Source organism: Macaca mulatta, chromosome 3 (genome assembly GCF_049350105.2).
Source record: "Macaca mulatta isolate MMU2019108-1 chromosome 3, T2T-MMU8v2.0, whole genome shotgun sequence".
Taxonomy (NCBI): Eukaryota; Metazoa; Chordata; class Mammalia; order Primates; family Cercopithecidae; genus Macaca; species Macaca mulatta.
This window is the reverse complement of record NC_133408.1, coordinates 35,682,542-35,703,529: the sequence shown is the minus strand read 5'-3', so window position 1 is coordinate 35,703,529 and position 20,988 is coordinate 35,682,542. Positions and strand designations below refer to the sequence as shown.

Genomic DNA, 20,988 nt, shown 5'->3' with positions numbered 1-20,988 from the left:
AGGAAGGTCCCAAAAGCTGGAGACAGCGACAGAGGAGAGGGGTGAGCTTCCTGTCACCGAGGGCATGCAAGCAGAGGCTGCCCCTGCTCCTACCCCCACTGGCCCTTCCTCCCTCCCTCCTTGTCCCCCACTGGGTCAGGCTGAGACTGGGTCCCTTCTTGGGACCTGTCTGAGCCTGAAAACCAGCTTCTATCCCTCCAGTTCCTGCCCTGGAGTCTCCTGGGTTCCCATTGCCTCTGGGACCTGGCTCTAGCCGCAGCCTCCTGCCTCCCTGGGTCTGTGCCAGAGTTCAGACTGGGGGTGGGTCTGCCCTTGATGGAGGGGTGGGGTGGGGGCTCAGCAGCCGGGACTTTAGGAAGGAGAGGGGAGGGGCTGTCCAGGCAGGCAGGGAGGGGTGACAGGGAGCTTTGACTCCCAGTCCCAGCATCAGGCAGGTGTCTGGACCCCGGGGCCATGTGGGAGGGAAGGGCCCAGGGCGAGGCAGTCCCCTTCCCAGCAGGGCCCTCCCTCTGAGCAGAAAGGCAGCTCTGCGTGGGGTGCAGGGCTGGGGGCGGTTTCCCTGGGTTGGGTACAAGACCCCCACTCAGCTGGCAGGTGGATTCAAGGGCCGGGGAGTGGAGTCTCTTCCTCAGACTCTCGCTCTGGCTCCTGTAGGTGGAATGAGGGGCACCCCGTGCTCTGGGCAGCAGGAAGCCAGGGACTCTCTCCACCCTCCCCCGGGGATGCTGAACAAGCTGGTGCTTGTCCCACGTGGACCCCAGCCTCTTATTCACTCAGCACAGGGGCCACACAAGGGCGGGCTGTCTGGGGGAGGGGTGGTGGGTGAGATGCGTGGGGAGGGGCTGCAGTGCAGGGTCTGGCTCTGGGCTCAGCATCCTGAGAGACCCCCGCAGAATTAGGGGTCTCTGGGCACCTCCTGTAGCTGGGGCTCTGGTGACGGCAGGGGAGCCCACCCTCACACAGACGCACCCTCCAACCACCTCACGCTCACACTCACTCACATGCAAACCCACACCATCGACTCACCCAGAACCTCACTCAAGAGCCTCTGGGCGTCCCAGGCCCACTCACAACCCCTCAGCTGCTGGGTTCTGCACACACCCCGCTGGCACGCACAGCCAGACACACACAGAAACGGCCCCGCACCTCAGATCCACCACGCCAAGACCCTGCTCCCGCCCATCCTCCTGCTGCCACCTGAGCTCGGCTCCTGCCTGCCCTGTCCCTGTCCACACTGGCTCTCAGACACGCTCCAGCCCAGTGTGGGCCGCCCATCTCCCAAGGGTTCCCACGTGCACCCCCCTGGTCACACCATGCTCTCGCCAAGAGAGCACAGCATGTCCTCACCCCAAGGCCAAAATCAGTACAACCACCCCCAAAAACGGGACGTAAAAAACCCTCAACTCTTTCCCTGAAACCCACAGTAAAAACCCAGGACAAACAAGCATTTGACTTCTTTTCCTTTGCAGATTTTTTTTTTAAGTAGACATAATCTTTTTTTTGTTTTTTTTTTTTTTAGTAGACATAGTCTTTTTTTCTTTCTCATTTTACAGCAAACATTGCAAATATAGAAATATTTTTTCTGTACAATAGAACGACTACAGTGTACACGGGGGCTGGGCTGGGGGACGTGTCTCCCAGCCCTCGGCCCTTCCGGCCACCCCGGCCGTCCACAGGCACAGCCTCCACCCACCCTGAGTCCAGCAGGGCTCCAGGACCTGTCCCAGAGGCCACCTGGCCGCCGGCATTCACTCTGCCCTTCTACGGTGGACTCCAGAGGCGGCAACGAAGAGACAGACTGGACAGAGAATCCACAGAAAACCACGGACCGAGGAGATCACACGAGGGGCCACGAGGTGGCCACGCCGGCCACACCCCCCACGGACGGCGTTTTATGTCTTTTTTAAAAGAACTTGTATTTTATTTTATTTTTTTATAAAAGGAAGAAAATAAAGAGAGAGGAAAAGAAAAGGCAGAGAAGACTCAAAAGAGGAAAGATAATGAAAAAAATCCCCACCCCCACCCCCCATCCCTAAGACACAGTTTTCCGAAGTCCCTCGTGTGTGTGTGTGTGTGTGTGTGTGTGTGTGTGTGTGTGTGTGTGGACACGTACCACCCAGGGCGGCGAGCGCATCCCAGGACCAGCCACAGGAGCTCGGGACGTGTCTCCCTTGTCTGTCCCCGCCCGCGCCCCCCTCGCCTCTGCAGGGCCCCCCGGCTGTCACAGTTGCTGTGGTGGTGTGCGTGTGTTGGATGCTGTGGTGTTGTGCGTGTGAGTCTCTGGGTGGATCCTGCATCCTTTTTGGTCCAGTGGGCATCGCGGGTCTTGGGGGGGGCGGGCTCAGGACTTGTGCTGGGCCGACACGCCCTTCCAGTAGTCCAGGATGTCGTGCAGATCCTCGTCTTTGGCGAACTGAACCTTCTTGCGCAGCGCATGGCCTGCGGCCATGAACTCCTCTTCCTCCTTGTGCCGCCGGCGGCTCAGTCTGAAGCGCTCCCAGATGCTCTGGGAGGCCCGGCAGGTGTACTCGGGGCTGGAGGAGTAGCTCAGGCTGTGGTACTGCGGGGACAGCTGCGAGTAGGCGAGGTCGCGGGGCCGCGGCCGGGTGAGCGGCTCCAGGATGGACGCCTTGCGCCCCAGACCCTCGTGCGCAGGCGGCGGCGGTGGCCCGGGGGGCGCAGGTGGCTCGGCCGGGTGGGAGCCGGGGTACGAGTGCCGGTGCTCGCCGTACTGGCGACCCTTCTCGGCCTCGGCCCGCAGCACAGCGGCCGCGGGCGTCACAGTGAGGATGGCGTCGGCCGCGGGGGAGCCCTTCTCGATGTACTTGGCCTCGGCGGCCGCGGCCTTGTGCACCCCAACAGCCTCGGCTCGGAAGGCGCGGGGGCTGCGCGCGGAGCTGCCGGACGAGGCGCTGGCACGAGGGGGCCCGGCCGCCTCCACGCTGTGGTGCCGCTGCAGGCTGTGGCCGAAGGCGTCCTTGTACCCGGGCGCCAGGAAGCCATGCTTGGCGGCCAGCGGCTCGGACAGCAGCACCAGCGGCGGCTCGGCGGCGGACACGGGCCCCGACTTGACGCCCTGGAAGGAAGTGGACTCGGACTTGAGCGCGTCGATGCAGTTGTTGATGATCTGGTTGACCTTGTCCACCTCCTTGGCGATGGTGGAGATCTCGGCCACTGAGCTCTGGCTGTCAGGCCCCGGCCGGCCCAGCTCACAGTCCCTGCGTTCCGGAGGGTCCCCGGTTCGAACCTCCATGTAGCTGCCCTTGCTGGCCTTGGGGGTGTCCGCGCTCTCCACCAGCTTGTACTGCTCCACCTCGCCAGCCACAGGCAGGTAAGGGATGCGCGTCACGGCCTCGGGGCCCAGCAGCGGGCCCTGGGACAGCGGGGCCAGGCCGGGCGCCTCCAGCTCCGGCCCATACTTGAGCTCGATGATGGTCTTCTTGAGGCTGCCAGCTGCGGCAGCAGAGGCGGCCTTCTTGTGCTTCTCCTCCTGGCGCCGCCGCCTGCGCAGGCAGTAGTAGACGGCACCCAGCACCAGCACCATGCCGAAGAGGCAGCCCAGGATGGTCATGATGTAGTGGGTGGCCGTGGAGGGGCTGGGCACCGGGCCGGGCGGGCTGGGCAGCCGGGGCAAGCAGATGGTGAGGCAGGTGTGGTTGTGGCGCAGCCCGGCGCTGGTGGACACCACACAGTAGGTGTAGTTGGTGAGCGTGAACAGGTTGGTCAGGCGGATCTCCTCCTGGGCCTTGGTCAGCCTGGACACGGTGGAGGCCTTGCTGTTGTTGAAATGCTCCAGGGTGTACATCCGGTGGAATGGGCTGGGCAGCTGGACAGTGATGGTGGCCGAGTTCTGGGTGAGCTGCTTGACCTTGATGAGGGGGCGAGCCTCGGCCTGCGTGGCCAGTGTGGGCAGGGCCACCAGTGGCGTGGTGCCATCCCCGGAGAAGCACTCATCATCGGCACAGGGTGTGTCACTGGGCTCTGGAGGAGGTGGGGGCGGCGGGGAGCGGCCCGGCTGTGAGCGCCCGGGTGCCGGGCGTGGGGGCCCGACCACCTCAGCCGCGTACGAGTCCTCGGTGCAGACTGACTGCAGTTTGCTGAGGATGCTGCGGTGGCCGCGGCGGCCCTGGCCCAGGAGGTAGTATCCGGAGTAGACGGGCGGTGACTCGCACTGCATGCGGTCGTAGGTCTGCGTGGCATTGGTGAAGGCGGCCAGCCAGCGCAGGAAGCCCAGCAGTTCACAGGAGCAGTAGAAGGGATTGCTGTAGAGTTCGCACACCGACAGCTTGGCCAGGCCGGCGAAGGTGCCGCTGTTGAGCTGCTGGATGCGGTTCATGGACAGGTCGATGTTGACAATGTTGGGGCACTCCCAGAAGCTGCTGGCCATGACCACCTCGATGAGGTTGGCCTGCAGGTACAGGTACTCCAGCTTGCCCAGGCCGCGCAGCATGCCCTCCGTGAGGTTGCGCAGCCGGTTGTAGCCCAGCTGCAGCACCTGCAGGTTGAACTGGCCCGAGAAGGCACCGTCCTCGATGTAGCCGATCTCGTTCTTGGTGAGGTTGAGGTACGTGAGGTTGCCGAAGCGGCTGAGCGAGGCGTACTGCACGCTGCGGATACGGTTCTCGTTGAGCCGCAGGTCCACGATGGTGTTGTTGATCTGCTGTGGGATGGCCTCGTAGGGCGGCTGATTCTGGCTGCAGATGGCCAGCCACACGAAGCCCTTGTCACCCTCGATCAGCCAGCAGTCCCCGCGGGCCAGGCCGCCTGCGTGCAGCAGGGTGGCGGCTGCCACACACACCCACAGCGCGCCCCACCCACACCCGGCCATCGGGACCGCCCTGCAGGGAGCCCCAACTCAGCCTGCCCAGGGGGACCAGGTGGGGGGGCCAGGCGGCAGCCCCCAGAGGGATGGAGGGGCGGGAGGGGGAGGTGCCTGCACTCTCAGGGGTGTCCTGTCCCAAACTGCATGGCCACGTGACGTAAGCGCGGGGAGGGAGGGTGCCTCCCTCACGGCCGGCTGTCTCTCGTCTTCCGCCCCAGTCCTGCGGTGACCGAGGCCTCCTGCCCCATGGGCCTGGGTGTCCTGACGGCTCCACTGGCTCCTCCTGCTCCGACGTTCCTGCTGCAAGACAGAAGAGAAGACAGCGGTCAGGGGATGGCCAGCATCTCACAGCAGCGCATCTGAACGTGGGCTGAGTCCCTGCTCCGCTGAGCCCCCTGGCCTCTTCTGTAAAACACAGAAGAAAACAGAAGCCCCTTCCTCAGAAGCCCCTGGGGGGTCCTGAGACGGGTCAGGATAAGGGAGGAAATGCTTCACCCTCCCGTGGAGGGGTCTCCTCGGCTCTTGGGCCTCAGTTTCCTCATCTGCAAAATGGATGGGGCACTACCTGCTTGGCCGGGCTCCAAGGTACTGACAGCCCAGAATTGAGACCCCCTGAAGCCCATTTCACTCTCGGCACAACCCTGGTCGGATGAGGAAACTGAGGCAGGGGACTGGGACCTAAAGTCGCTTGGCTAAGGAGTGACGGGGCTTCTGCCGGCTGGCTGCGGCCAGGGATGCGCGTGTGAAGGCCCCCACTGGGCACGGTGCCCGTCGCCTGCCGCTTCTGCTCCCAGGAGGCCCGGCCGCAATGCCCCTGGAGCCGCCTGTAGGAGCTGCCCTGTGCACCCACCGCAGGGTCCCCAGCTCACGGCACAGAATCCTTCCAGGGTGCGGGCTCCGCTCCAGCCCTCTGGGAGGGAGGCACCGGGAGGTATTCCGGCCTGTCCCGGGACTCGTGTCTACCAGGTCTCGGTCTGAGCTCGCCTGCCCTGTGTCCCCGGCATGCTGTGCCCCCTCTGGGCCTCAGTTTCCCCAAATGAGCCAGCTGGATGGTCTCTGAGGGTGTCTACACGGCACTGGGACTTGGCACTGTCTGCACCTCACCTTGGTGGAGTGTGGCCACCTCCCTTCTGGAAGGAAGGGAACCGCTTGCTCCGCCGAGAATTTCCAGGCTCTGCTCATCCTCCCCAGGCTGGGAGAGGGACAGCTCTGAGGCCCCTGGGGGAGCCGGATGCCTCTCCCACCATCCTCCCTGCCACCATACGGGGTCCTCTGCTCTATTCCTCAGCCTCCACTGGACCCCGAGGGTCTCCAGGCAGGACGGTGCCTCCTCTATCTCCCTAGTGTCTGCTGAGCCTGGACACAGAGGATGTAGGGACCAAGCCATAGAGGAGGAAGCCCCAGGTAGGAAGCACCCTGCAGATGGGGCTGGAGGTACGTCTGGGGAGCGAGGCACGCCGCTGGGCTCCTGCTCCCCCACGGACCCCCCACCACTGCCTTCGAGACAAGGGGGCCCCCCCTGGTGTGCAGCCTCACCTCCTGGCCGCCTGTGTCTCCCCTGCAGGATAGAGAAATGGGTGTGTGTTTGCTTGTTAGTATGTGGATTTACAGCCGGCCTCTGTCACCGAGCCGTGGCCTGGCGCGCATCCAGCTGAGTGTATTTCACTGATATTGACGTTTGCAACTAGTCTGCACTGAAGCGGTTTAAATTAGAGAAAAAAAATATAATGATGTAAAATGGGTTTTTTCCTCCCTTTGGAAACTTCATAAAGAACAATTTTGTTCCAGCTTCTGGAGAAGAGTCTATTTCTGATTTAAAGAGGAGAAGTCAGACGGCACGGGAGCTGTAGCGAGGTCCTAGCAGGCCTCGGGGAGCTAACCCAGGGCTTGGCCTGGAGTGGCCAGGGGACACCCAGCTCAGCCGGGTGGGACCTGACTAGGCCCACTCAAAAATGGCTCCGGGGGCTGCTTGGGTCGGGAAAATGGGGTCCCCACGTGGTCTGGTTGGATGTGAAATCCACCATCACGGGAGAGTCAGCGCTGTCTCAGTCACCGTCATGCCATGTGCACCTGCCATCCCGCACCCACACCAGCCCCTCCATCCCTCCCCACCATCCCTCCACCGTGCCCAGACAACCTGTGCCAGTGCTGGGATTTAGCTTTCCCAGGTCTCTTGGGGGCCCAGGTCTCAGGCAGAGGGGCGTGCTGGCCGGGGGCGGGCCGAGGACATGGGGCGGATGGCGTCCGGCTGTGCCCAGCCTCCGGAAGGGCGGGTCTGGCCAGCGGCCACGCAGGAAGCATGTAGGAAGCGTGGCGCCTCAGCCCACAATCATAATCACCTTTAATCTCTTGCTCAAAATAACCCAAAGTCAAGGTAAGGAGGATTACAGGGCCTAAAAGCCCTTATCACAGGCACAGGGAGGAGGCTTGGGGCCTGGGGCTGTCCAGGCTCTCCTGGGCCTGGCAGCTGAGGGCTGGAGGGCTGCGTGCTCATGGGGGTCACGTGTGTGTGTGTGTATGTGTGTGTGTGTGCATGTGTGTTTGTGGACACATGTACACCCACGTCCACCCACACACGTGTTTGGTACACGTGAGCCCTCGTACATGTGTGCCAGGTTGCGTGCGTGTGTGCGTGTACAGATGTGTGTGCACAGGTGTGTACACAGGGCTTGTGTACATAAGTGCACAGGCCATGCTCACTGGGGCACTAGGCAGAGCAGGTGTCACTGAGGGCGCCCTGTCTGGGCAGCGAGGCCTGGGGCCCTGGTGTGTCTGGGGATAAGGGGAGGCAGGTGTGGGTGTCACGGGTGCAGCTCAGAGTCCCCCAGATTTCCTCATGTTCACACATGCACGGGGGTCTGTATGTCTGGCATGTTGCATGCATGCAGGAAACACGCTCTAAGTGTGCAGCAGTGGCTGACATCTCCAGAGCCCAGCTGAGTACCACACTGTCTCCTGCTTCCTGGCTCACCTGGTTCCTCCCCTGCCAGCCCTTTCCTTACCACCATGCCCCACTCCCCGCATTGTGAGTATAAGAATCTGTGCATCAGACTCCTTGGGAGTGGTGCTGGGAGCACAGCCTCACCTCCCCGCCCAGCTCTGAGCCCTCCTCCATCGGGCTGGGCAGCCCATGTGATGAGGGAGGGAGGCCATCCCCAGCCCAGTGTCCAGCCCTCACCTTCCTGTTCGGCCCCTGCCCCAGAGTCCAGGTGAGCAGGATCCTGACCTACAGGGGCTTGGGGAGTCCTCCCCCGACCCCCAGCCTGGCCTCACTGCCAAGTCTCCTGGGCAGGGGGATCTTCAGGGCATGTGGGTGTGACTCCCCGTGTGGCCAGCGCCCTGCCAGTGAGGAAGGGTGGGCCCACAGCCCCGTAGGAGGCACGGGATTTTGCCCCCTCTATGGCCCCAAGCTTTGGAGGGGCCCCAAAGTTTTCTTTTCTTTTCTTCTTTTCTTTTTTTTTTTTGAGACGGAGTCTTGCTCTGTCACCCAGGCTGGAGTGCAATGGCGCAATCTCAGCTCACTGCAACCTCTGCCTCCCGGGTTTAAGCAATTCTCCTGCCTCGGCCTCTCAAATAGCTGGGATTACAGGCACCCACCACCACGCCCAGCTAATTTTTGTACTTGTAGTAGAGACAGGGTTTCACCATATTGGTCAGGCTGGTTTCGAACTCCTGACCTCAAGTGATCCACCTGCCTCCGCCTCCCAAAGTGCTGGAATTACAGGTGTGAGCCACCACGCCCAGCCAAAGGGCCCGAAGTTTTCATTCTGCAGCTCACTTCCCAGTGGGGAAACTGAGGCACAGAGAGAGAAGGACTTCTCCAAGGTCACACTGTGAGTCAGCCCTGTGCAGCCTCCTGTTGGGGGCCAGAGGGACAGGCTGGATGGGTGCTGTGCTAGGAAGGGTTCAGTAGGCGCCCTGGGTCTGGGAGCCCCCAAGGGCAGAGGCTGTAGACCTGGCACAGGAAACAGGGAAAGGCTGAATCACCCAGGAAGGTTCTGGACGGACCACAGGCCCCCCAAGGCCCTTTCCAGCTGGGCTCGCTCACTCAGTCATTCTTGATGCCCTCGCTGATCCACACGCACACCTGCCCCTGTACCCCGCATCCTGTGATCCACCCATTAAACAATGTTTCTAGAAAGGAGTGCTGGCCGGCACGGAGGGCAGGTGCGGAGACCCCACACGGGCGCTGCTCTCCTGCACAGACCCGGGCCCAGCCCTGCTCCCCTCCTCAGCACACTTGCAACCTCAGACCCAGAGGCTAGCATGGGTGTGGACCACAAGGCCTCAGGGAGGCCAGCAGGCCCACGGCAGCCCTCAGGAGGGCTGCTCCCCGCTGCCTGAAAGGAGCTCCCCTTCCTCTCAGCCCATCTGCACCTGCTCCCGGGGCCTGGCCTTCTGCCTCAGGGAGATGCAGAGGCTGTGGCCCCTCTGGAATGGGCACTTCTGGGGTCTGATACCTCCAGCCCTCTGCAATGCCATCCTTCCCCTGCAGCTTTCTTGGATGCATGGAGGTTCTGTACTTGCACTGTCCAGCAGGGCGGCCACAGGTCTCCTGTGGCTCTGGAACACCAGAAATGTGGCCAGTAGCTGCTGTAATGGAACTCGATACAGTTCCATTGTATCGATGTATTGGAAGGTTCTAGTTCTAGAACCTTCCATAAAACAAACCAACTTGACCTGCGTGCCCTCCAGCCTCTGCCTCAACGTGGCAGGTTTTCTCAGAAGGATCGGCAGTGGTTTCCATTCCCCTCCCTCACCTCCTCTTCCATCCTCAGCTCCACCCCGTCCAGCGTCCCCCCCTCGGGCCCTCTGAGCCGTTCTCACCAAGGTCACTGGCAACCTCTGCCCTTCCAGTGCCCATTTTTGTCTTGCTCAGCCTCTCAGCAGCCCTTGGCCCAGGCAGCTGCTGGCTTCCTCCTGCAGCCCTCTCCGCTCCGGCGTCCCAGCTGCCACCCTCTCCATCCAGGTTCCTTCACCTTCACCCCGACTCCACATGTTCCAGCCCAGGCTCGGTCCTCACAGCCTCCTCTCCCCAGCACTCCCAGGGGGTCTCGCCCTGTGGTTTTGTCTCTGTGCAGCTGACCCCCAATCTATCTCGAGGCCCTCGGCTGCCCCCGACTTGAAGATTCTCTCCTGTCGCATCTAAGTGGCTGCTCCAAGATCTTGTCCCTGCTGGCATCTCCCTGCTCACCATCCACCGCATTCCTCCACCTAAAGTTGATGCCGCATCCTGGACTCCTCTCTTTCCTCCCCCCACACCTGGTCCAACTCCAGTAGCATCTAATCCACCTGCAGAAGCATCCGGAATCCCTCCACTCCCACCACGACCGCCCTGGGCCAAACTGCGCAAATCCACTTCCGGCAGGGATGACGCCCTTGGCTCCACCTCATCTCCTGGCACCCAAAATCCATTCTCCCTCCACAGCCAGAGGGAGCCTCGCTAACCACCAAGGCAGTCCTGCGGCCCCACCCTCTGCGCAGCCCTGAGGCCATCCAGTCCTCCGCGCGTGGCGGAGAATCCAGCCTCCAAACACGATCTCCAGGGCCCACCGGACCCGCCTCCGTGCCTTCTCGCTCCCTGTCCCCGATGCACACCCCCTTCCTGGCTGAAGACCCTGCACCAGCCACCCCTCCACCTGGGAAGCTCCGGCTCCCTCCTGTTGTTCAGTCCAAGATGCAGCAGCATCACCTCAAGAACCCTCCCTGCTCTGCACCCCGAATTCACTCTCAGCCCCCACCTGGCTTAAATCCTGGCACTTCTCTCTCCCTGATGTTGTGCTTGGTTATTTACTTTTAATTCATGTTGGAGCTGCTCCTGCCACTGCAAGAGCAGAAGCTGTGTGTCCTGGTCACTGTGGCATCCCAGGGCCGGCGCGGTGCCTGGCAGCCAGCACTGGACAGACTCGGGCCACGCTGCGCACGGGCTGGGATGCGCCAGCTCTGCTTCCTCTTCCGTCGAATGGGAGTGAGGACCACTCCTCCCAATGGGCCTGTGGTTTCTCACAAACATTAGCTTCCTTTTGTATTTTTTTAAAGAGATGGGTCTCACTCTGTTGCCCAGGCTGGAGTGCAGTGGTGCAATCACAGCTCACTGCAGCCTTGACCTCCTGGACTCAAGCCATCCTCCTGCCTCAGCTTCCCAAAGCACTGGGATTACAGGTGTGTGTCATCATGCCTGGCCATCCTTTTCACATTTGATCAAGCCCATAAGAGTTGTTACCCCCTCAGGAAAGATATGAAGTGCCCACAGGGAGTTAGGGCATCCTAACCCTAACCCACAGGGGGTCCTGCCTCTCAGTTTTGGGCCAGACCCAGCTGGGTCATGCATGTCCCCACCAGCTTCAGTGTCTGATGCCCCTCACCCAGATGGAGAGAGGCCTCCACGTGCCCGGCCATGGGCAGCCACGAGAGCACCACAGGCCATGCCATGGGACACGGGACCACGCACCCTTTGTGGTCTGGATGGGAAGCCCCTCAAGTGAAGGGACTGGCCAAGGTCGCCTGGGCTATTCGGGGAAATGGGCTCCCAGAACGACTGCATTCACTCACAGCCGCTGGCGAGGTCTGCTCGTCGCACGGAGACCTCGGCTGTCCTGGGGGCATCTGCCTGTCCCAGGCCTGAGCCTACCAGGCTTCCATCTCGGGACAGCCCTGCCTCCCACAGGCAGCGCCTGGGTTGGGGGGAGCTGGAAGGGGCAGCCAGCATAGCCTATTCACAGAGAGTGCTTACTGGGGGACAGACATGGAAGCCGGGAGAACAGAGAATGGGGTCAGATGTTAGGCCCGGTGACCCTGGAATGTGCTCAGCTCTGGGCCTGTCTGGAGGGTGGAGAGGGGCAGGAACCAGAGTCAGTGGCCTCTGGAAACAGGAGCACTCCTGGGACCCAGTTGCTAAAGAGCTCTGTCCAACAGGCTGTGACAGGTAGTGAGCCCCCCATCAGCAGGGGTGTTCAAACAGGAGCAGGCGCGGAGGGCAGGGCTGCCGGGAGGTGGGGTGAGGGGGAATGCCCCTGACCGAATGAGCGGGCCATTTCAGGGAACGTTGAAGGTGGAGGGAACACTCAAAAGGATGGAATCTGAAGCACATTTGGCCTTCCTGAAGAGGTTCTCTCTCCTGGATGGGTGGAGGGCAAGTGGCTTAGCATCTCAGAGTGGGACCCAGTCCCCTCGGACAGCAGAAAAGACCCCAACTCCAGCTGGAACCTGCTGGGGTTCAGGGCCAGGGGCCAGCGGGTCAACCCCCTGCCGTGCCCCTGAGACCCAGAGCAGGAGGGTCCGTGTTCATCTCCTGGTCTTGTTCTGTCCACTGAAGATGGGTTGCCAGGCACTGGACATTTAGGAACCATGGGGCCCCTGAAGGGCTTACAGACCCCAGTGGGGCCTGCAGGGAAACGGGAGGCCTGGCTGGAGCTAGGGAGGTGTGCGAGACAGCGGGCAACGAGGCCGGGCTTTGGCAGGAGCCGCGGCTTGAAGGGCCTCAGCAGATGAGTAGGAGTTTGTTAGGGAAGGAGGGTAACAGGCATCCCAGGCAGAGGAGGTGTGTTGGAGCCATGAAGGTGGGAAGCCCCTCCAGGGAGTGTGGGGTGCCCAGGGCGCAGGCAGTGGTGGGCAATGCTGGGCAGGAGGTAAGGCTGCAGGGGTAGTGGGGGCAGGTGGAAGGGCTTGAGTGCTGGGAGAGGAGCCTGTTGTTTGACCAGATCATCTCCCCTCCCTGGGCCTCTCTGCTCAGAAGGGGTGAGAGGAGAGAGCACGGCATTGCTCCCTGAGAATCCTCTCCTGGAAGAAGACCCTCTCCCCTCTGAGTACTGGAGTTGCTGGGAGAACTGGCCACAGCAGGAGAGGCCAGGCATCTGGGCCGGAGCCAGAGTCCGGGGTCTCCAATTTCTGTCTCCAGGCCTCAGTTTCCCCCATCCTAACATGAAATTGTTGAACCAGGCACCTCCAAGAACTCTTGGGATTGTGTCTGTGTCTCCCCGGCTGGAGCCCTCGTGATGTCTCATGATCACACTCACACACGCTGCCCTGCAGAGAGCACTCCCCTGCCCCCCAGGGGACGATGGGGACAGTGTGTGTAAGGCGGGCACCAAGTTCCTTCTGCAGCCTGTGTCATCACTAATGAAATCAAGAAATATGGTGGTTCCAGGCTTTTAAACTTCTTACGACTGAATTTGCATAATCACAGCAGCCGTGCTGGGACGGGCGTGCATCTGTCTAAAAATATTGTTCCTCGTCTCGATCATTTAAACCAGATGAGAGGCCAGGGCTGGTCTGGGGCTGGGGCCAGGGCTGGACTGAGGATTCTGCTGATGGAGCGAAGTTTCCAGCTCCAGGGGGAAAGGTGGGCAGAGGGCCAGACGTGTGGGGGAGGGGGGCAGGGAGATGGGTGGAAAGCTATAGATCGATAACTTTTCATCGTTCCAATGTTTTGCCGATAGATCATGTTTACTGCTAACGTCTGCCTGCCTCTGCAGTTTGGCTCTCGCCCTGTCTCCCTGGGCTCTGCCGCAGAGCCCATGAGGCTGTGATGGGCATATCAGGGCAGTTGGGCCTCAAGCCGCAAGGCCTGCCACAGTGACCTGGCCTGGCTAGGGGCAGGTAGGGGGCCCACCTGTGCACCTGCTGTGTGAGGGGACGCAGAACCATCGCAGGCCAGGAGACGGTGTTGGCTCTGCCATGCGCCTGCTGTGTGACCTTGGGCATGTCACTTAACCTCTCTTAACCTCAGTCCCCTCATCTGTCAAACAGAAATCATCATGGCATCTGCCTCCCAGGGTTGTGGTGGGGATGCACCACCAGCTACTTAAGGCTCCTGGCATGTTGCTGGGTACAAGGGGGTGCCCAGTAGATGCTCATTTTCTCCTCGGTAGGGGAGGGAAGGTCAGTGCAAGGCAGTGTGGGAGACAGAGCCGCATGCTGGACACATGTGGGTTTTCCTTCAGCACAGTTGCCAGCCCTGGTGCCCACACAGGGGGGCCCATGGAGGGCTCAGGGCAGGCCAGGGGGAGCCTCAGAGCTCCAGAGGACCCCCCAGGCCTGGCCCTCTCTTCCGCTCCCTGCTCCTATCCTATTGTCCAGGGGAGGCTGGCGGGGGATGCAGGCAAGGCCGGGGCTGGGAGGGCTGACTCAGCGGGGCTGGCTCCTGGGGACACGGCCACGGGGTTGGGTCTGGCAGGCCCCTGACCTCAGCCTTGCCCTCCAGGAGGCCGGGCTGGGGAGGAGAACAGAGGGGACCACTGCCTGCACCACGTCACCCCTGTGTAAGGACTCAGTGAGTGCTGGGGAAGGTCAAGGGGCTGTGGGAACGGTACTGAGTGCCTGACAACCTTACCATCTGACCTTAGGCCATCCACACAACTCATGGAAGCCTCAGGGCTCCCCCTGCCCTGCCCCCAAGAGCAGGAACGCCCTGCGAGTGTGCAACAGAGAAAAGCTCCTGTTTCCTCCATGGTCCGTTGGTGCGCGGTCCCTCCCACATACAGAGCCACTCCCCAGGGTTCAGGGAGGCAAAGGTGTTACCTCAGTTGGACAGAGCAGGAAACAGAGGCTCAGCGTGGGAAAGTCTAGCCAGGAAGTTGAGACTTCCCCACAGCAAGGCCCAGGAAGGCGGCAACAGCACCCACTCCACTGCTACTTAAAAATGCAGATTCCCTGAGCGGGCATGGTGGCTCACACCTGTTATCCCAGCACTTTGGGAGGCGGAGGCAGGAGGACGGCTTAAGCCCAGGAGTTTGAAACCAGCCTGGGCAACATGGTGAGACCTCATTTTTACAAAAAATAAAAAAAAATTCGCCGGGTATGGTGGTGTGCACCTGTGACCCCAGCTAGGTGGGAGGCTGAGGCAGGAGGATCCCATGGGCTCAGGAAGTCGAGGTCGCAGTGAGCCATGATTGTGCCACTGCGTTCCAACCTGGGTGACAGAGTGAGATCCTGTCTCAAAAAAAAAAAAAAGTAAAAATGCAGATTCCTGCCTCACCCCAGAATACGCAGAGGCAGGCCCCAGAGCAGGAGCCAAGGGCTAGGTGAGGCAGCCCCTCCCCAAGGCCCTGGCAGGCGGGGAAGGGGGTGCCTGGTCCCCTCTGCCTCCTCCCAACCCGAGTGGGGAGGGCTCAGGGATGGGGCTGGGACCCTGAGTGCTGCCTCCTGGGATGCGCCAGGCTTATGCCGCCATCCTACCTCTGGGCCTGCAGCCCCGGGCTGCTCTGGAGTTAATTAGAGACCCAAACATTTAATGGTCTGTTATGCTTCCACGGGGCATCTTTTAAATTAAAAAACATGATGTATGGCGCCGTTGGAGGGAGAAATCACTTCGCAATGGTTCCCTGCTCCAGCACTGGCAGGGATGTGGGGTGTAGGTGGCTGGCTGGTCTGGGAGAGGAGGGATGACCCTCCCTGGGAACACTGGATCCCCTCTCACCACCGTCAGAAAGTACATCACTTAAGCCAGGCAAGGGTCTAGGTGTCCAAGGATGCCTGGCAGCCTCCCCATCACACCCTCATAACCCTGGCAGCGGGAAGTTCTATCTTTAGTCTGACCTGAATCTCTCCAGTTGCTTTCAGGGATGGCCAGTTTGAGACTGAAGGCAGAGAGGTGCTGGTTCTTCTCTTCCTAGCAGTACCCTGACCTCCAGGAGCCCCTGAGCTCTGGCAAAGCCTTTCTGATGATGTCAAGCTGGCAGATTCTGTCCCTGTTCTGACCTTGGGTCACAGTCTGGTGGTAAAACAGGACCTCCTCCTAAGACGCTGGAAGGACCCTTTGGTGGGACTGAGGCCTGGCTCCCCTCTCCCCGGGCGCAGGTGCACAGGCATGTGGGCTGTTTGCAAGCACAGATCCTGCCACACAGCAGCGTTACCATGATGACTGAATCTGTGTGTATTTCCTGGCTGCTATTAATTGTGCTAGAGATTTGGGACATGGTTTGGGGGTGAAGGTTAGAAATGAGCAATTAGCCCTCAAATGTTAAACTAATAAGGGAAATAAATGACCAAGCAAAGCCTAGCCTGGGAGACGCCCCCCACAGCAAAGCCCAGAAGGCGGCAACAGCACCCACCCCATTGCTACTTAAAAATGCAGATTCCCGGAGCGGGCATGGCAGCTCACAGCTGTCATCCCCGCACTTTGGGAGGCGGAGGCAGGAGGACAGCTCAAGTCCAGGAGGTTTCAGCAACGGAAGATGGGCTGGAACAGGGCTGGGATGTGGCCGCCCCAGGCAGGGAGTGGCCCAGCCCGGTTTGCTTGGTGACCAGGATGTTTCCAGTCGGAAGGGGTGCTATCTCCTGTCTGTTACTAGAAAGTTCTATCATAACCCCAGGGATGCTGACACAACACCATGAAACAATTACTATCCTACCGCCCAGGGCGCCTCGTGCCTCAAGATGACCGGGAAGGCATTTGCTGTCCCCACGCCCATCAGCACCCAAGAGGCCTGTCACTCCCCCCAGGGGGTTCCCCAGCCACCAGCCCTCATTCACACGGTCACAGCATTTCCACTCCCCAAAGCCACCTGTCAGGCACTGCGTGTCCTGGGGACTGGTGTCCCGGCTGCCAAGGAACCTCAGCTGGATCTGGCTGAGCTGTGAAAATAAAAATGTGGGCCGGGCGTGGTGGCTCGCACCTGTAATCCCAGCATTTTGGGAGGCCGAGGTGGGCGGATCACTTGAGGCCAGGAATTCTAGAACAGCCTGGCCAACATAGTGAAACCCCGTCTCTACTAAAAGTACAAAAATTAGCCCGGCATGGTGGCAGGTGTCTGTAATCCCAGCTACTCGGGAGGCTGAGGCAGGAGAATCTCTTGAACCCGGGAGGTGGAGGTTGCAGTGAGCCGAGATTGTGTCACTGCACTCCAGCCTGGGTGACAGGGTGAAACTCTGTCTCCAAAAAAAAGAAAAGAAAAGAAGAAAAACGTGGCATCTCTTGACCTCATCACATGGCGTTTCCCCGAAGCTTGTTCAGCGCTGTCCCCGCTGTGGCCTGTGCTCGCTTCCCAGGAAAGAGGTTTCTGTAGACAAGGCCAGTGCCATAGCGTGGAGACGCCTGCTTTTGACTTGCATGTCATCAGCAACGTGGGGCATGTTTCTCCCCACCGACATGGCCTTCCACCACTTTGCAGCTCGGGGAACTCCACGCCATCCTGAGACGGGACATCCTCCTCTGTCTACCAATCTCTTCACTGTTTGAATTCCTACATTTAACTGTCAATCACCTGCAAACCATTTCTCTGGTGTAAAGTAGGATCAAAATTGATTTTCTCCCTTCCCCCAGATAGGCAACAAATTGTCCTGACACTAGATTGAGTAATCTATTCCCTTGGGCTGATTTCTGGTGCTCTAGCTCCACCCAGGCTGGAACGTCTCCTGCCTCTCCTCCTACCCCCTACAACCTTGCGTGGCTCCCCAGTACCCTGGAGAGAGTCCACACTTCTTCTTGTTTTGTTTTTTTTTTTTTGAGACGGAGTCTCACTCTGTCGCCCAGGCTGGAGTACAGTGGCCGGATCTCGCTCACTGCAAGCTCCGCCTTCTGGGTTCACGCCATTCTCCTGCCTCAGCCTCCCGAGTAGCTGGGACTACAGGCACCTGCCACCTCGCCCGGCTAGTTTTTTGTATTTTTTAGTAGAGACGGGGTTTCACCGGGTTAGCCAGGATGGTCTCGATCTCCTGACCTCGTGATCCGCCTGTCTCGGCCTCCCAAAGTGCTGGGATTACAGGCTTGAGGCACCGCACCTGGCCAAGAGTCCACACTTCTTAAAGGGGCTGACTGGGTCTCAGTGAGGGTCCTTGCTATCTCTCAGCTGTCATTTTGCCATATAAGGCTGTGATTTGCCTGGGCATTTTTGCTGACATGTTGTTTCCTCTGCCTAGGACATGAACCCCTTCCACCACCCCAATGTTCTCCCACTCAGTGGGCTTCTCTGTTCGGTCCCCACGTTGGAGCTGGAGCCTCGCGTCTATAACTGGGGCTGCCTTTGCTTGCTCCGCTGTGACCCCATGCTGCCAGGCTCTGATTCTCATCTCTCTCCACCTGGAGTCCACCTTCTGCACCGAAAGCTCGGGGCAGGTAGGGCTGGAGTTGGGGTTTCCTTTCCAGGCATTGAGTAGGCAATGCCTGCTGAATGAATTCAGGGAAATATTAACTCTATAGCTGCCTATAAAAGAAGGCAACCAGGTCAGGCAATTGGTTTACGCCCGTAATCCCAGCACTTTGGGAGGCCGAGGCAGATGGATCACCTGAGCTCAGAAGTTCCAGGCCAGCCTGGCCAACATGGTGAAACCCCGTCTCTACTAAAAATACAAAAATTAGCCAGGCGTGGTGGCAGGGGCCTGTAATCCCAGCTATTTGGGAGGCTGAGGCAGGAGAATCGCTTGAACCTGGGAGGTGGAGGTTGCTGTGAGCTGAGATCGCACCACTGCACTCCTGCCTGGCTGACAGAGCAAGACTCCATCTCAAAAAATACATAAATAAGTAAAGGAAGGCAATCCGAAATTGGTCTATGTCATGGTTTTCTTGGGATGGGCCCTGTGCATGTCTATCTCTGGGTCTAATGGTGAATATATCCCCTTGTCACTCTAAAAGTATCCCATTTGGGAAAATATACTGTCATATGGTTACCCTGTCACGAGGCTTCTGTGTGGGACCATTTTTCCTATTGCTATTGATAACACCTCCCTTCTCTTCTTTGACCAAATTCAGCTCAATTTCAATCACCGTAAGTCTGTAAGAAGCTTCCATATCTGGTAGGAAGGACATCTATCATTCTTCCTTTTCTCTGCATTTCTTTACTCTTGCCATTTGAGTATTCATTCAGATGAACTTTTAGAATGATTTTCCCTCGCTTGGTAAAACTCGCCACCAGCCTGTTGAGGGACTGCATTAAACCTATGAATTAATTCTAGAATAACTTTTGGGTAATATTCCAACACGGCACGTCTCACCACTCTTGTTTTATTTGATATATCTCAGGATAACTTTATAGAGTTTTTCATAATGATCCTAAATTTCTCTTGTCAGTTCATTCCTGGGAATTGGGAGGGTTTTGTTGTTATTTTATTGGTGCCGTTGTAAGTGGCGACCATTTATTTAATTATGTGTCTCGACTAGCTGTTGTTAGTACAGAGAAAAGTTATTGATTTGTATATGTTTGTTTGATTTCCAGCCCAGCACCTTCGTATTAAATTTTTATATTAAGTCATTTTTTTTCTCAGTTGCTTCTCTTGGGTTTCTAAGGTCTTGAATCATATTGTCAGCAAATAATTACAATTCTTCCCTGTAGACATCCCATTTAATTCTGTTTCGTGTCTTATTGCTATGTCCAGAATTTCTGGACAATGATGAAAGCCTTGCTATTTTTTAATATAAGTTTTTGAATGGGAATCATTAAAAAATCTCATCACCTAGAATGATTCTGGCTGTTGAACTGAGACAGATTCTTGACTTCGATAAAGAAGTGTGTTTCTGGTTCTATTTCTAGCCGTTACTTTAAAATCCGAAATTGGCACTAGATTTTATCAAATGCCTTTCGTCATTATGAATGTGCATGACAGCTGACCTGTGGACACTGTGTAGTTTATTAATAGATTTATCTCACATTAAGCCAACTTTGAATTCTTTGTTTAACTTCTACATAATCATGGCTGATTCTTATCTCTGCGATAGTCTGTGGAATTGGATTTCCTTGAGTGTCTTTGAGGCTTTTTGATCCAATATTCACGGGTGACATCAGCGTGGGATTTTATTTCCTGCAGGGTCTTGGCTGGTTGGGGGTTTGAGGCTGTCCTGGCTTCCTCCTCCAGCTTATCAAACAGTGCTGCTGCTGGAAGCCCCTGGCTCGGTGAGCTTGGCCCCCTCCCCAGTGGATGTGTTCCGGAAAGCCCCACAAGCAAACACCACACGCCACTTTGTAAAGTGAATGATCACGTTCTCAAGTGAAATGTCACGCCTCATTTATCTTCTGTGCTTTCCAGATTTGCACGATTCAGGGTCGGCTCAAAGTAGGGTGAATGACGGAGCAGCCTCCTCTGGGAGAGCTCACGACCGCCTGGAAGGCGTCCGATGCGGCAGATTCAGAGATGGCCTCTGGGAGGGGCTGGTCATCAGGTGGGGCTGCCGAGGGCCTTGGAGGGAGACCCCAGCTCCCTGCCCGTGAGGCTAGGCCTGTGAGACCACCCCCACCCACCTCCCGGGACCTGCTGGTCTATGTGCTGGGGCATCCGTGCTGACAGATGGACATCCCGGTAGGCATTTGGGAGGGGAGGGCACAGAGAATACAAAATGAGTAAACTGCCATCTCAGCCCCTTCGGGACAGCCGTTCTGACATAGGAGAAAAGGAACAGATGCAGGAAATAAATAGGGGCTCAAGGCAGGACTGCTAGGGCAGACCCTGTCTGCAAAAGACAGCTGCATCTCTACCTCCCACCCAGAGTCTGCAGAGACCTTGCCACCCCCTGCTGAGACACAGGGTCTAGCTCAGCACCCCTGAATCTGGGTTGGCCTGAGATAGCCTTGACCAAGGCGCTGGTAGAAGCGAAGCCATGTCCATCCTGGGCACAGCCCCTAGCTAGGCTGGCCTCCCTGCCTCCTGTGTCATGGAAGCAGCCACCAGGTGAGAAAAGCAGCTTTCCCAGCACCTTGCTGTGAGACCTGGGTGGTGGGGGGTGTGGTCCCATCGAGACCGAGAGGCCAGGGCTGTGGCACTGGCTTGAGAGCGAAGGAGCCACTGCTGAGCAGAGGCGAACCGCCCTGCTGAGCCCTTCCCAGTGCCTGACCCGGGAACCCTGAGCAAAAGGAGCCTGCACTGAGCCCCTGGGGTGCAAGGACTTTGTCAGGCAGTGGTGGATCACTGACTCACGCCAAACCCAAGTCCTCAAGTAAGAGGGAGTGGGTGGCGAGCCCCAGGCCTCCTCCAAGCTCACTTTCCCCGTCCACTACAGGGGGCCGAGCTCTCGCTCTAAGAATCCACTGGAGAATTGGAGGGCTCCTGGCGGTGAGTTGAGCAGAGGGGCTCCATGTGGTGTGAGGGCCAGGGGAAGCCAGCAGCGGCAGCTCTGCGGGGCAGGAGAAGCTGAGCTTTGAGCTGAGTTTGCCTCCTGAGCAGCTGGTCGTTCCCCACCTGGGCGATTTGCAGAATGTCCTTAACTTCTCTGAGCCTCAGTTTACCTTTCTGACAAATGG

At 58.7% G+C, this 20,988-nt stretch overlaps 1 protein-coding gene across 3 annotated transcripts in view; it reads right to left on the bottom strand.

Moving 5' to 3' along the window:
• Positions 1-1,447: 1,447 nt before the first annotated feature.
• Positions 1,448-20,988, bottom strand: part of ELFN1 (extracellular leucine rich repeat and fibronectin type III domain containing 1) — an 82,733-nt gene continuing 63,192 nt past the window's right edge. For 2 of the 3 annotated variants that reach the window (XM_015133161.3, XM_015133163.3), the window contains exon 3: positions 1,448-5,122. In XM_015133161.3, coding sequence (XP_014988647.1) covers positions 2,342-4,828 — 2,487 coding nt within the window. In that variant the 5' untranslated portion in view covers positions 4,829-5,122 and the 3' untranslated portion in view covers positions 1,448-2,341. 3 annotated transcript variants of the gene reach the window in all.